Here is a 16,535-nt window from a genome sequence, read left to right as displayed (position 1 = left end):
TAATTTGTATGGAAGAGATATTACCTATTGTGCCTATACCTTCAATGTGACATTTTGAGTTATCACTAAAAGTCACAGCTCCTCCATTTTTGGCGTTGAGCCCTATGAACCAGTTTTTTTCTCCGATCATGTGTCTTGAGCATCCACTATCAAGGTACCATGAGTTTGAATTTGTTTCGCGTGCCTTGTAGCAATGCTCATTTTCCTACAAACATAAATTAATTTTTGATTTTTGGTACCCAAATTCTTTTTGGTCCATATTAATTAGTTTCCAAAATCCTAGTCCCCTTAGGTATCCACTTGTGCATGATATCCTTATCTTTAGTAGTAATGAGTTCTTTAGGAACCCATATACTTCTAATGATTTTTCCATTAGAGGTTCTTCAGGGATCTCTATGATTGTAATTTTTAAAACTTTTTCTAACAAAGTTGGTTTTAGAATTTTCTCATTTTTCAAAACGTTTGATCCAACTTTATCAAAAGAAGCTTTAAGATCATCAATTTTCTTTCGATGATCATCATTGACTCTTGAAAGTAGATTATGTAAATCAATATTTTTCTTTTCAAATTTATTTAATTTGATTTGCAATTCTTTGATCTTACTTTCAAGATCATTGTTGGTTTTGGACATAAGACTATTTTCACTTTTTAGTTTTGAAATATCATTTTTGTATTTTGAAAATAAAGTCTTATAATCCGAAGCCAACCCATTATAATCCTCTAATAACTCATCATAAGATAATTCATCTGAATCGAATGAGTTAGAGGTTACCTTATAATCTTCCCCGAATGCCATCAAACACAAGTTTGCTACTTCTTGTTCATCTTCATCGGAACCTTCTTCATCACTCCATGTAGCCACATGAGCCTTATGCTTATTCTTTGATTGACCCTTTCTCTTCAATTGTGGGCAATCATATTTGACATGCCCCGACTTTTTGCATTCATAGCAAATGATCGGGTCCTTCTCTTTTGGTTCATTATTGAAGCCTTCATTTCATTTGAATTTTCTTCCTTGGTTTGGCCTCATTAATTTTCTGAACTGTTTGGAAAACAATGCCATTTCCTCGTCATCGTCATCTTCATCCGAATTACTCTTATCCTTTGTTGATTTGAGAACAACTCTAACATTTTTCTTTTTCTCCTTCTCCTTTGGCGTCTCATCAATCTTATCGAGGTCTACCTCATCTTGAAGCATCATTTCATGAGTGAGGAGTGAACCGATTAGTTCTTCAAGGGTTAAGGACTTTAAGTTCTTAGCCTCGATGATTGTCGTCTTCTTTGATTGCCACGATTTTGGAAGTGAGTAAACCAACTTCCTCATAAGCTTTTCATTTGAAATGATCTCTCCATATGATTTGAGACCATTGACAATCGTGGAAAATCTATCCGTCATAGCTTTAATGTCATCATCCGGTTTCATCTTGAAATTTTCATAGCTATGAGTTAGAAGACTAATTTTAGATTCTTTTACCTCATCGGTGCCTTCATGATTGACTTGTAGTTTGTCCCATATCTCTGTAGCGGTTGTACAAGATGAAACTCTCCCGTATTCATTCGGTCCAAGAGCATAAAAGATAATATGGATGGCTTTGGAGTTGAGATGGAACATCTTTGTTTCTCCTTCACTCCACAATCTTGGATGAGTGGAATGTTTGATATATCCATCTTCTATAATATTCCGTGTTCCCATGTCACTTGCTTGAATGAAATACATCATCCTATTTTTTCAATAAGCATAATTAGCTCCATTAAAGAAATGAGGCTTGTTAACGGGCAATGAATCAAGACCAAAGTCGGAGTTTGGAGTGGAGGCCATTGATGACTTGATTATCGATGTAACTCTTCCTGGATCTACTCAAGAGGCGATTAAACCTTCAAATGAATCAAGCTCTGATACCAATTATTGAGTTAATCGATCGACGAATATGGCCAAGAGGGGGTGAATTGACAATTAAAATTTCGGTGGAAACTTTTACAGAAAATTGAAAATATTTGCACAACGATTTAGAGTGGTTCGACTTTCTCAACCAAAGTTTATGTCCACTACCTTAGCTATCCACACTAAGGATTTTCCACATATTCACTAATTTGTCTTTTTTTTTAGGACAAAGAGTAACCTTACAAATTCCTCAAGAATTATACCCTAAATTCTTGAGAACACTCTCTCCCAAAGAGAACAATACAAATTTTGCAAACTTATAAGAAAATCCTCACAATGCAAGATGTTTGCACAATTCTAGAACAAAGAAAGAATACTCAAGAATAATACAATTGATCACAATAAGTGTTCTTAAAAGCAAAAATGAATATTGAATGAAATAGGCTTAAAAATGCTCAAACTTGAGGTTTGATGCTTTTTCTTTGATTCTCTATTGATTCTTGTTTCTCGTTGTTTCTTCTTATTGATCAATGACTTCTAAGCTTGCTTAAATACTCATTCAATTGATTCTGAATGTTGGGGATGATTACTGGAGTCAATAGAGCTGTTTAAGTGTGAAAACAATTAATAAAACATGTGAGAGCGAATGGTGCATCGATGCATAGGGCTAGTGCATCGGTACACTATGTGTAAAATTCAAATATTTTGACCGTTGGAAGACTTAGTGCATCGATATATTGAGGGTGCATCGATGTATAAAATACATTCGGTGTTTTAAAATAGCCTGAGTGCATCGATGCATAGCTTGTGCATCGGTGCATTGAATGCATTCGATGTTTCTATTTGTTCAAGAGTGCATTGATGCATAGAGAGTGCATCGGTACACTAAATGCATTCAAAATTCAATTTATTTGAGAGTGCATCGATGCATGGACTAGTGCATCGGTACATCTCTTTGAAAATTGAATTTTTGGCTCATTTTTAGTTCGAAATACTCTGTGAAAATTGTTTCAAAAACATTTTAAGATTAAAACACAACTTTGCACTTTAGTAAGGATTGAAATCGAACTTTGAAAGACTTGGAGTAATATTTTGATATTCGAATAAATATGTCGAATATACTTTAGAAAATATTTTGTAAAATCTTAAAATTCATTTAACTTAATTTGTTATATTGAAACATCAAAATGTTTTCAACAGGGCAGTTCATACCCAAAATCATTCATAAAACTTATTAAAAATATTACGAATATAATTCAATAATTAAAACATAATTCATATCTTTGAAATATATAATGTGAGGTTGACTTATCGCAAGTCGTCCTCGATCGAAATAATTAAATAAATAAACTACACTCACATAGTAATGACTCACTAGTAATCTTACTTAGCGTTCCTAACTTTACTCTTGAACTTTTTCTTTACCTTTAAGCTTTCTTTGATCCCGATCTTCACGTTCGTCATTTATACATTACATACATTTCAAAGCATATATTAGTATTTTACTAACATGGACACAATCTAGTAGTAAAATTCATAAAAATTCTATCGATATTTATTCGGTATTAAACCCATTTCAACATGTCAACACTAACCATAATACTTAAAATATAACTTCAATCCTATTAACATTCATGTCAACTCATAACTCAATTGATTTTTTCAAATTTCATCATCTAACCATTAAAATGAATTCTTTTAGAATTGTTCTCAACATTTCCATTTATTCAAAATGGTCTCTTGCCATTTAACTTAAATTTCAAGCATCCAAAAATATACTTAAACATATAAACATTACTCTTTAGTTTCTAATCTATTTTTATAGAATTTATGGTGATCTTTCAAACTCACTGTCATATTCAAAAATCTAAATTGTTTTCATTATTTTGCATCCTTAGTTTCTTTATTAATTATTACAACTTGCATCTTGATCGTTCATTATTTTTAATGTATTCAAATCAATCTCAAAAATTCTAGTATTGTAAAAATATATTCAATTCAGTACCTTCGCATTTGCGTAATTATAATTCCATCCCTTATTTCCTAATTCATTAGAATTCAACCATCACACTTAACCAAATTTGCAATTTGATCTTATGTCAACATTCTGACATAAAATTCAACACCCAAATATTAAATTTCAACATTGAATCCTCATAATTGAAAATTTTCACTTCAATATCTCATAATTCCCAAAACTTCTTCCTTTTTATATTTTGGTTCCTAAACCTTCATAAGCTTCCAAATTGCTCCAAACAACTTTCCAAAGCCTACAAAATCATTCATTCATCATTTCTAGCCTTAGGGAAATTTTAACATATTTTCCCCTAATTCATTCACCATGGTCGAATATAAAAGGTCACCTAAGGCTTGATTTCCAACTTGATTCAAACATGAATTTAACTTCCAAACATCATTTTTAATCATCTACAATCAATTCTATATCAATTTCAATTCAAACAATAATTCTCCATAAAACCCTAAGTTGGCCGAATTTAGTACTTTAATTTCCAAGTAGTTTTAATCATCACACAAGCATGAAAATGATTCTCCAACATCAACTACACCTTAATCAAGCCTTAGTTCATCAAAACCTAACATCCCCTTCATCCATCAATTTCAAGAATTCAATGTTCTAAGGGTGGAAAACATGAAATAATGGTACCAAATGATAGAGAATTTCAAGTAGAACAATTTTCTATTTCATGTCTTCATCCAAATTCCTAATAAATTGGCTTGAAAAATCAAAAGAAATTTTTTTTCTTACCTTGGCAAGGCTCACGGCAAAGCTTGGAGAAGATGAAGAAATTCTCTTGAAATTTCTTCATCTTTCTTTATTAAATAATGAATTAAAAATTCATTAAATGCTAAATTACCAATTTACCTTTAAAATTGAAATATCTTTACTAATTTACCCTTAATGAAACTTGATATTTACCTTAATACCAATCCACATAAACCTTATTATCTTCCAAAGTCAAAGATGGACAAAATATTTTGCCCTTTACAACTTTTCCCTTGCCATTTTTCAAAAGTTTCAATCTTGTCATTTTTCATCCAACGGTCCAAATTGAACATAGAATAAATTCTCAAATCCAATGCTCCATATTATTTTCCACCATTTTAAAATGTGGAAATAACATTTCTTAGATTAATTTATTATCCTGCAAAATTTTCTAATAATTCGATTCGATCCAATTATCTGAAATTTTTCTGAACTTTATCACTTTATAGCTTTTAATACAAAATCCGTACAAAAAAATCTGATTCCCACAGAAACTCATTATTGGGGGTGAACTATTCATTTACGGGAACGGATTGCATAACTTTTTAAAATTATACTTTAGTCCCTAAACTTTTCCAAAATTTATACTTTAAACACTAAACTTTCAAAATTTATATTTTGGTCACCAGACAAAATTTAGGGTATTACAATATTAAATCAATTTTTTATGTTTACCATTGCTTATGATGTGGTTTCCTTTGCTACAAATATTCCCAAACTGGTTATACGATTAAATTATAGTTTTATTTGAGATTAAATTAGAGTTTATTTGTAATAAAAAAACCAACTAAATAAATATAATAATTTAATTAGAGTTTTTAGATTCATATTCCTTAATATTTTAAATAAAAAAGATATTTTAATATATTACATTTATATTTTTTGAAACATTACAAGTAAAATAAAATAAAAGGTCTTTATATATAAAATAAAATAAAAGGTCCATCGAGTGAAACTGGTGCTCAACCCATTAAGAGAAAAACATACAATAAAATAAAAGAACACTGGTTCTAGTGGACCAAAACGTCAAAGTGAGCCCAAAATCAAAAGCGGTTCGTTTTGGGTCTATATCCTATATTATCTATTTATATTATCACCAATTTCTATAAAAAGTAAAAGAGATTGTTTAGAACTGAACTTAGGTTCTAATGTAAATAAAGGATAACTTATTTTTTCGTTATTTTTTATTATTAATTTCATCTATTAATTTTTATTATTTAACTATTAAAAATATATAAAATTTAAAAATTTTACATTAGATAAAACTTCGGTTACCATTCACTATTTCCTGCACAATCCTCAAGCTTATATGCATATTGTCACGCCTATAGAGTTTTGGTCTAGCAAGACGTGTGACCCCTTAGACTCTTCTTGATCAGTTGAGTGTCTAAGTAAGTCTAAAAATACACCTTGTGAGAACTTAAACTCATCAAAGGCCATAAAAAATCCTCAAGGCTTCGATAAATGTAGAAGCTTAAACACCTATGGGGCTACTCTAGACACCAAGAAAGGCAACAAGAAAGAAAAGAACAATGAATAAAGTGACAAAAGAGAACTTACAGTAAAATGTTCTTCTATTACCCTAAGAGTAAAGAATTGATGGAATGGATACAAATGAAATGAGGAGTATTTATTTATAGATGAACTCCCACATAATTAATGGCCTAGATCGATTTACATCTATGACTAAAATAAGTCTTAATCCCCTAATCTAATAAAATCGCATCTAATCATATCTAGTCACATTAATCAGTAGGAGACAATGTGAATGAGATCTCTACCATTCTCCAAGTGATGGGTCAAGTCTGGTGGTCTTGACAAGCCCTATACTCTGCACATAACCTCTTTGACAGATACTTGCACACATGTCCCATAACTAAATTCGTGGGTCGTGACACTCTCCCCCACTAATCCTAGCAATGTCCTCGTCACTCTACTAGAATGAACTTGGACCGGATCACATTGGATATTCTTTGATGCCTTGACTCGTTGCGATTCCCCCATATGAACTGCTTGCCTCGGCTTCTGTCACCATGTAGCATCGTGATCCTTCATGCCATTTTTCACATCACTTGGGTTGCTCTCCGACACCTCGGCTTGTTCATATCTCCCCATAAAGACTTGTCTCCCCATGAGGACTACTCGCCTTGGCTCATGCCACCAAGCGATGCCACACTCTAACACGCTATTGGGTACATCTCCATTGTAGGAACTCCTTCATATCAATCTTGACTTGCTTCAATTTGGATCCTCTTAATCCTTTAGAAAAGGCTTGTAAGTCTTCATATTGAACACCAGTGGCATCCTCAGAGTCATTAACAACTTCCTTTTGTCTTTAAGAATTTTCAAAAATATTGTATGTCACTTCCAACCTTTGTCTCCCCCATACTGAAAGGTTAGGTCTTACTCAACCAACATTCATCGAAGATGGCAAATCAAATTAAAAAAAAATACTAGAATTGTATTTGAGATGTGCCTTCCTCTCGGGCGCATCTACTCTAAAATGTGTCAGTCATTCTTTCTTCACTAAATTTGACACCCCTCGTATCAATCCTTCTTCCATATAGTTTGTTGTGTTACATCAACCCTACTTCGAAACGAAAAGGAAACAAAGGAAATCGAAAGCTCAATATACAAAAACTTATGAAAAAAAGAGAGAAAGAAGAATTAGAAAATAATAAGTAAGAATGAAAAAACAAAGAACTTTACCTATCATTTGGAAAGATCCAGAGCTTATTTTCACGAATTCCAACAATGGGGGCATGGGGGTAGCGAGAGGGGAAACACACTAAGAAAAAAATCTAACAGTGACCAACAACGAACAAAAAAGTAAAGATTAAAGTTTTTTTAGATCTACTAAAATTGGTTGATTTTTTTAAGATGACATATTTTTCATGTTCTTAAAAAATTTAAGGCAATATAATTATATCAAGATACTTGATGAGATGGTCTCCTATATTTGGGTTGATATTTTATTAATTATTCGTGATAGAAGGACAATTTTCGTAAAATTTGTTGAACATTTTTCAAAAGTTTTCTCCATCGAGAGTCAACGAAAATGTTTTGCTTTCAAAAGCTTCACCTCAAGTTTGCATTCATCATATTTTGAATTTTAATTCGTATTCATAATTTTTTTTTGAAATCGAGACAACATATGATTTTTAAAAAGTACTAATTTTGAACTTTTTGGAATGCTTTAACTTTCTCCTATACGTAATCGATTCATGAATTTAATTTTACTTCAATTTTAAATGCAAACATATGAATTTTCCTCTTCAAAGAGAATTTATTATCACATTCTTTCAAAAAGATAATTTTAGAGTATTCAATTGTATATAGTTCAAAACGATTGAGGACGATTTTATTTTGTCAAAATATACATATTGTCAAAGAAAAAATTACTCTTGAACCTAAAACAATTTTGATATATATATATATATATATATTTGTGATGTTAAGTACTTTCTTAAAGTTGTGATTGAAATGTTTATAATTAGTATAATGTTTAAAATTTAATGATGATATTGATGTGTTAATTTGATTGGAGAAAAAAATACAACTACAACTAAGGAATCTTCTTCACTTATTTATTGGCTAGGGTTGTGGATTATTGAACTTCAAATCTTCATTGTTTTTTTTTTGTGTGCTTAAAATAATTTATAAAATAATATTAGCACCATAAAAAGTTGAAATAAATCAAAGTTGGGTTGCGTTTATATATATTTACAAACCAAACTATCAGATCACCTTTACTTTGTGCAGCCAAATGATCACAAACTTCTCTAGTGGATGTAATAAAAAATTTCAGCCTTTCCTTTTTATTTATAGTGTTAGACTTAGTGGATGGTGTGTTCTTCACTTATTCTCCAGAAAAAAGAAGAATAAGCTGTTATAATTTTTACACAGTTCATGCACAGAATAATTAAACAAAGAGTTAATTATACTATATGTATTTAAACTATGATTCTCATTCTAAATTAATCTTTAAATTTTTAAATATTTTAATTTCATTCCCACGAATCTCATCCCGATTTAATCCCAAACTTTCAAACATTTCAAATTCATCCTCAAATTATGATCCTAATTCTATATTGGTCCGCACATTTTTAAATATTTAAATTTCATCCAAACTTTTGAATGATTTTGGGGACATTATCACAATGTTTAAAAGTTTGGGGTCCTAAAGATAATGATTCACAAAACCACAAATAAAATAAAATAAGTCAAATGGTGGGGGGTTTTTTTTTATATAACTTAATGCTCCATCATTTTACATAAAGAGAGATGCGTAGCACTAAAACTAATATACTATATTTTGGGTTAGTTGACGAGCACTAGATTTATCTCTGCAGTGGTTTTCCGTTTCTGAATCACAGAAGATCAAAGTACAAGTTTTTGTTAAACTTTTAAATGTGCTAATTTAATATCATTTTTTTTACATTTACCAAATCTGATTCAACCTTAAGCTTGATTCCCAGAAGTTTCAGCTCATTCCTCCAATTTTTTTCCTTCATTTTTTTCTTCTGAATTCCATGTCATTGCATATAGGAATGGACACATAATTTTATGATAGGAGAGTAGATTTTTAAAATTTTATGAGAGAATAGTCATATAAAATTTTAAAGGACGAAAATAAATTATCAATAAAAAAATAAATGATAATTTAAAATTTTTAGAATGATGATTGCTTCTCGTCATCCCTTCTGTTCGTTCCTGATTGCATCCATGTAAAATATGGTGTTATATTACTATTCAAGGAGTTTGATATATTTTTTTTTCTTTCTTTCTTTTTTTCAGATAATGCGAGGGAAATAAGGTTGTCAGAATCAGAAATTGATTCTTCACATGCACGTTGCTAAGAGGATTTTTCACAAGTTAGACGGTGGGGGAAGTAATAACGATAATAAAAATGATAATGCTGACCCCATTCATGAATTAAGTACTTACACTAAAAACCGTTTTATCCTCCGTTAATTTTAAATATAAAACAAAATAAATATAATTTAATAAATGAAACTTAATCCTAACTCAATATAACCTATTAACAATTTAAAACAAATTATTGCATTTTCCTTAAATAAAACCTTAATGCTAGTCAAAACAAACATATTAAAAATTACTTTGAAGATAAAATTTAAATAGATAAAATTACAATAATATTAGTTAGATTTTTTATCGATATTAAACTAAATTTATTATTTTAGATTAATTATCTCTTAATTGTATTATTTTTTTGCATGGAGGGTCTCTCTAGTTTGATTCGGCCGACAATGCTTCGAGGCTCTTTGCATGGATTTGTGTCAATTGTCGAGATCTTTCCTTAGATCTAACATTGTTCGGCGACGACTGATAGATCTTTCGCAATGTCGCATTACTACGGTTGAAATTCGAGATTTGATATGCACTTTCATATCTTGTGTGAGGGATAATTCATAGTCATAAGATTGTTATGACAATAATTCGATAGTGGATCGAGTGGATGCGGTCGTGAGTTAATAAAAAAATCTGAAGAATGATAACGAAGGATCTATCAAGAAAATAATCTCGTTTGGGACATTCTAATATCTACTGATGTTATAGTTAATAAGTTTTTTTTTAATTTTTAGAAGAAAGTGATATGGCGTTAGTCTCCACCATCTCTCTCACCTTGAACTAGCAAGTGCAATTATCATGGTGTAAACGACATTCTCCTAGGCTCATATAAGGCTTATGTGTGTAAGCATTGAAACAAAGTGAATAGTATAATGTCTCACTAGGACAAATACGTAGGACAATTTAGGGCCAACGAGGAATGAGCCTCATATCGCACTCTTGGTTAAGGAGTGGGGTTGCACTCTAGTATTTGCTATGTCCTGCGGGATCTCATATCTATGAGTACTTATGGCTTTAGGATTATATTGTGAGTTTCGTGGAGAACTAATCCTAGGAGAAAAAAGAGGAATGAAATGTGAATGTTTTAATATCAATTTTGTTGCGAAAAATGATTAGTGATAGGAAGTGATTGGCTGTTGGTGGTGACAAAAAAATACAATGCCAAAAAATAAATTATCGTGAGTACTTATGGCTTTAGGATTATATTGTGAGTTTCGCGGAGAACTAATCCTAGGAGAAGAAAGAGGAATGAAATGTGAATGTTTTAATACCAATTTTACTGCGAAAAATGATCAGTGATAGGAAGTGATTGGTTGTTGGTGGTGACAAAAAAATACAATGCCAAAAAATAAATTATTTAAAAATTCAGTGGCAAATTAATATACCCTTAATGTCAAGTGTCTAAAATGACGTCATTTTGATGTGACAGGCCACATCATAAACTGTTAGCTATGTCATCATCTCGTTATTGACTTAACATCGGAGTGGAATAATTGAATATAAAACTAAAATTGTGTTTTTAATTGAAAAAATCGAAAGTTCAATGTTATAAACGAGTCAACGAACAAAATTCAATGATATTTGGTGTGATTTACCCTAATTAAAATTAGAAAGATAAATGTGTTATTATCTCGATTAAGATCAACATAATCAATTATGTTGAAACTTAACAAAAGATGATTCCCATCAGGATTAAAGTTTAGTGATTTAATTGACAATGTTTTTAGTTTAATGATCAAAATGAAACTGTATTCATAATTTAGTGATCCAGAAGTAGTTTTACCCAGAAAATCAATAAAGAAATGCTAAGATTTAATATAACGGTTGAAACTCGGGAGAGATATTAATACAGAAAAGCAATGCAAAAGGCAAAGCCGAAAGGCCCGAAAATCCCCCGTATGGCATATGGCCATACCCGTGTTGAAGTCAAAGCCACCATTTTTATTTTTCTTTCCCTTCCTCTTCATCTCTTCTCCTTGTCAAAACCAATCCACCCTTTTGATTTCATCTTTTTTCTCTCTCTCTCTTATTTGTTCTAAAAACGAAAACCCACATCGGAAAATTTGTATTTGGTGAAGATTTTTGCTTGTTTTTTCATCTTCAGCTTATAAAGTTTCTATCTTCATTGTTGTTGCTTGTTTGTTAATATGGGTGCTCAAGATTGTTGGGTTCTGGTTGCTATTCTTGGGTTCTTATTGCAAGCTCAGGTACTTGTCTCTCAGAACCAGACATGCAATCCGGAGGACTTGACTGCTCTTCAATATTTCATGGGAAATTTGACAACGAAACTCGAAGGTTGGACCATGGATTCATCGACCGATTGTTGTGGCTGGGAAGGGATAACTTGTGAGCCTTTATCTGCCGGTAGAGTAATCAAGTTGGAACTTCAGAAGAAAAGATTGTCAGGCAAATTATCCGATGCTTTGGCTGGTTTAGATCAGCTTAAAACTCTCAATCTTTCCCGCAATTTCCTTAAAGATTCATTGCCACTGTCTTTGTTTCATATGCCGAATCTGGAGCAACTTGACTTGAGCAGTAATGATTTTTCTGGACCAATCCCGGAGAGCATCAATCTTCCTTCAATTCGAAGTTTTGAAATTTCTTGGAATTACTTTAATGGTTCTTTTCCTTCCCATATATGTGTTAATTCTTCTCGGATTCGGTTCCTTAATCTGGCAGTGAACTATTTCTCTGGTGATATTTTATCTGGGCTTGGACAATGTTCTTTCTTGGAAGAACTTAATCTTGGCACAAATGTTCTCACCGGTGGGATAGCTGAAGACATCTTTCAGCTCCAGAATTTGAAGCTTTTGGGCCTTCAATATAACAATCTTGGTGGGAAGCTTAGTCCTGGTATTGCTAATCTCTATAACCTTGTTCGTTTCGATATTTCTTCAAATAATTTTTCTGGAGAGATCCCGGATGTCTTTGGTCGGCTGAAGAGTTTTCAGTTTCTTGTAGCTCATTCAAATAAATTTAGTGGTAGAATTCCCAGTTCAGTATCCAATTCTCCAACCATTAGTTTGCTGAATTTGAGGAATAATTCATTGGAGGGCTTTATATATCTTAATTGCTCAGCTATGGTTGCTTTGAATTCTCTGGATTTGGCTACCAACAAGTTCACCGGGCCTGTGCCTGATAATCTTCCCTTGTGCAGACAACTGAGGAATGTCAATCTTGCCAGGAATAATTTCAGTGGCCAAATCCCTGAGAGCTTCAGAGGATTTCATAGCCTTGCTTATCTTTCGTTATCGAATTCGAGCCTCCGTAATATCTCCTCTTCTCTTCAAACTCTGCAGCAGTGTAGGAACCTAACTGCTTTGGTTCTCACCTTGAATTTCCCCGGCGAGACTGTACCGAATGATCCTAATCTGCGTTTTGAAAAGTTGAAGGTTCTTGTTATTGCGAGCTGCAAGCTTAAAGGTTCTATTCCACAATGGTTGAGAAGTATTACTGCTCTGCAGTTGTTGGATTTGTCTTGGAATCATCTGGATGGAACGATTCCCCCGTGGCTTGGAAGCTATAGAGATCTGTTTTACTTGGACTTATCAAACAATTCATTAACCGGAGAGATCCCGAAGAGTTTAACTGAATTACCAAGCCTCATTAATGGAAATATCTCACTGGAGGAACCTTCACCAGATTTTCCTTTCTTCATGAGAAGGAATGAAAGTGGGAGGGGATTGCAGTATAATCAAATTAGCAGTTTTCCACCAACACTTGAAATTGGCCATAACTCTCTTCGGGGACCGATTTGGCCTGAGTTTGGGAATCTGATAAAGCTCATTGTTTTTGATTTGAAGTTCAATAATTTCTCTGGATCGATTCCAGGAAATTTATCCGAGATGATCAGCTTGGAGATTCTTGATCTATCACATAATGACTTATCAGAGACCATACCACTTTCACTGGAAAGACTCAGTTTTTTGTCTGTCTTTAATGTTGCCTACAATCGGCTTCGTGGGAAGATCCCCTCTGGAGGTCAGTTTCAGACATTTCCAAATTCAAGCTTTGAAGGAAACAATCTTTGTGGTGGTCATCGGTTCAATTGTCAAGATAATGCAAGTGAAGGTCGTCATGAGTCCCCAAAAAGATCAAGGAGCAAAAATATCATCATTGGCATGGTTGTCGGAGTCATACTCGGGACAACATTTCTAATTGGCCTTCTTTATCAGCTTGTTTTGCGTACACATAAATGCAATGAAGTTGATCCAGAGAAAGAGGAGCCTGGCACCAATGATAAAGATTTAGAAGAACTCAGTTCAAGGCTAGTGATGCTCTTCCAAAATTGGGAACCCTACAAAGAGCTTTGCATTGATGACCTTCTTGAATCAGCCAACAATTTTGACCAAGCAAATATCATTGGTTGTGGGGGTTTTGGTCTGGTTTATAGAGGCACTCTCCCTGATGGTCGTAAGGTTGCCATTAAACGGCTTTCTGATGATTGTGGTCAGATGGATAGAGAATTCCACGCTGAAGTGGAAGCACTTTCAAGAGCTCAGCATCCAAATCTAGTCCATCTACAAGGCTACTGCATGCATAAAAATGACAGGCTCTTAATATACTCTTACATGGAAAATGGTAGTTTAGACTATTGGTTGCATGAGAAGGTTGATGGACCTTCCATGCTTGATTGGGAAACAAGGCTGCAAATCGCACAAGGGGCTGCTAGGGGTCTAGCTTATTTGCACCAGTCATGCGAGCCTCATATTCTTCACAGAGATATAAAGTCGAGTAACATTCTTTTAGACGGGAACTTTAAAGCCCACTTAGCCGATTTTGGCCTCGCAAGGCTCATACTTCCCTATGATACCCACGTAACCACTGATCTGGTAGGGACATTAGGCTACATTCCTCCCGAATACGGACAAGCTTCGGTTGCAACCTATAAAGGTGATGTGTACAGTTTCGGAGTAGTGCTTTTGGAGCTTCTGACCGGGAAAAGGCCAATGGATATGTGCAAGCCAAAGGATACCTGGGATATAATCTCTTGGGTGATGCGCATGAATATGGAAAACAAGGAGAGTGAGGTTTTTGATCCATTAATCTATGGCAAGCAGCATGATAAGGAAATGTTGCGGGTTCTTGAAATCGCATGCCTTTGTTTAAGCGAAAGTCCGAAAGTTAGGCCTACAACTCGGCAGCTAGTTTCTTGGCTCGACAAAGTGACGTTGATATCTAACGTTTGAATTATATTGTCTTAATTTCTTATATATTTAGAGAATTCTTTTTTGTATATTTTTATTAAGAAATATAATATTAAAATTTGTAAACTGTGCTGTGACCACTTAATTATGGATTAATTTTAATCTAATAATTGGTTTTTTTTTAATTTTGTCAATCAAATCATTTAACTATTTAAATATTGTCAATCAAATTACATGTCACTAACATTTGATGGAAGAGCTGACTTAGAAGTTAACACAATTAGTATAATATACATTTGATCCTCGTTACTTACACATTCTATTAATTTTATGGTTATGAGTGACATGTGTAAGTAATTTATTAAATTAAATTAAAATTAGGATAAAATTGATAAAATATGTAAATACTAAGGACCAAATATGTAATTATATTAATTTTATTAACTATCACATTAATTCTTCCGTCAACTTCATTTAGATAAATAAGTGGTATGATCGATAAAATTAAAACATCGGTGATTATATTGAAATACCCCATCATGAGTTAAAATTTACCCTATTAAAAATTTGTAATTTGTTAAATATAAGAAATCAAGTAAATAATTAGCAACTCAGCCCAAAAATCAAGCTCATAGATCACAAAAGGAGGTTTCAAATAAGATTGAAAGTTGAAAAAAATAATCTGTTCAAGGATTACGTTAACAACTTTGTTGAAAAGATTAATACAAAATGTGGACATTATTTTCGAGATTCATCGGATCCTTGTTAAAGTTGGTTAACTACTCATATCAAATGGTATTTTTAAAGAGAAAATAACCTCATTGACCAAAAATACTTTATAATATACGATTTTAATTAATTTTTTTTGGATTTGCTAAAATGACCAACTAAATCGCAATGCGATCGATAATTCGCAACGCGATCTCCGGTATCGCAAATTAGTTTCCAGATTCGCAACGCGAACTTTGACTATCGCAATGCGAACTTGCGAACTTGGACTAACATTGTATTGGAAACAAGTGTTGGTAATGCTCAATCCCACATAGTATTGGAAACACTATTGAGAATGGTATTTAAGGTTTGGCTTTCCCACTTCCTTGTTGAGTGATAGAGAACAAGGGGGACTCTCGCGTGCCGCCGCCGTCCGTCTCGTGTCGTGTCGTGTCGTGGTCGTGGTCGTGGTCGTGGTAATGGTAATACGTGTCTTCGACACGTCCGCGCGAATACTATATTTTTAGAGAAAATTCTTAAGAAACAAATGCAATACCACAAGTCGTTACGATTTTGGACTATCGCAACGAATTTGGAATAAATCGCAATGCGATAGTCGACTATCGCAATGCGAACTTGGACTATCGCAACGCGAACTTCGACTATCGCATTGCGATTTACATATTCGCATTGCGATAGTCCAAGTTCGCAAGTTCGCATTGCGATAGTCGAAGTTCGCATTGCGATAGTCGACTATCGCATTGCGATTTACATATTCGCATTGCGATTTACATATTTGCATTGCGATAGTCCAAGTTCGCATTGCGATAGTCGAAGTTCGCATTGCGATAGTCGAAGTTCGCGTTGCGAATCTGGAAACTGATTTGCGATACCGGAGATTGCGTTGCGAATTATCGATCACATTGCGATTTAGTTGGTCATTTTAGCAAATCCAAAAAAAATTGATTAAAATCGTATATTATAAGACATTTTTGGTCACTGAGGTTATTTTTTCTTTTTTAAATTAAATCACTGGTAAAAAATTCTCCAGACAATGCTTAATTTTCATGCATGGAACTAAATTCTTACCATTCTGTCCTGTTTGGTTTGAATGATTCAAAGAAAATATAATGCTTGA

General features: G+C 33.1%; 1 protein-coding gene across 1 annotated transcript; it reads left to right on the top strand.

Annotated features, from left to right (window-relative positions):
- Positions 1-11,424: 11,424 nt before the first annotated feature.
- Positions 11,425-14,728, top strand: LOC120169601 (phytosulfokine receptor 1-like). Its single transcript, XM_039177720.1, has one exon. It carries the CDS (start codon positions 11,687-11,689, stop codon positions 14,726-14,728), a length of 3,042 nt encoding a protein of 1,013 aa, XP_039033651.1. The 5' UTR covers positions 11,425-11,686.
- Positions 14,729-16,535: the final 1,807 nt, after the last annotated feature.

The sequence above is a fragment of the Hibiscus syriacus genome, unplaced genomic scaffold (genome assembly GCF_006381635.1).
Source record: "Hibiscus syriacus cultivar Baekdansim isolate YM2019G1 unplaced genomic scaffold, ASM638163v2 tig00003041_pilon, whole genome shotgun sequence".
Taxonomy (NCBI): Eukaryota; Viridiplantae; Streptophyta; class Magnoliopsida; order Malvales; family Malvaceae; genus Hibiscus; species Hibiscus syriacus.
Note: the sequence above shows the minus strand (reverse complement) of the source record. Positions and strands in the feature narration are given on the sequence as shown.

What these genes read in the sequence shown, in the direction of transcription:
- LOC120169601 (XM_039177720.1), top strand. Translation starts at nt 11,687, where the DNA reads ATGGGTGCTCAAGATTGTTGGGTTCTGGTTGCTATTCTTGGGTTCTTA.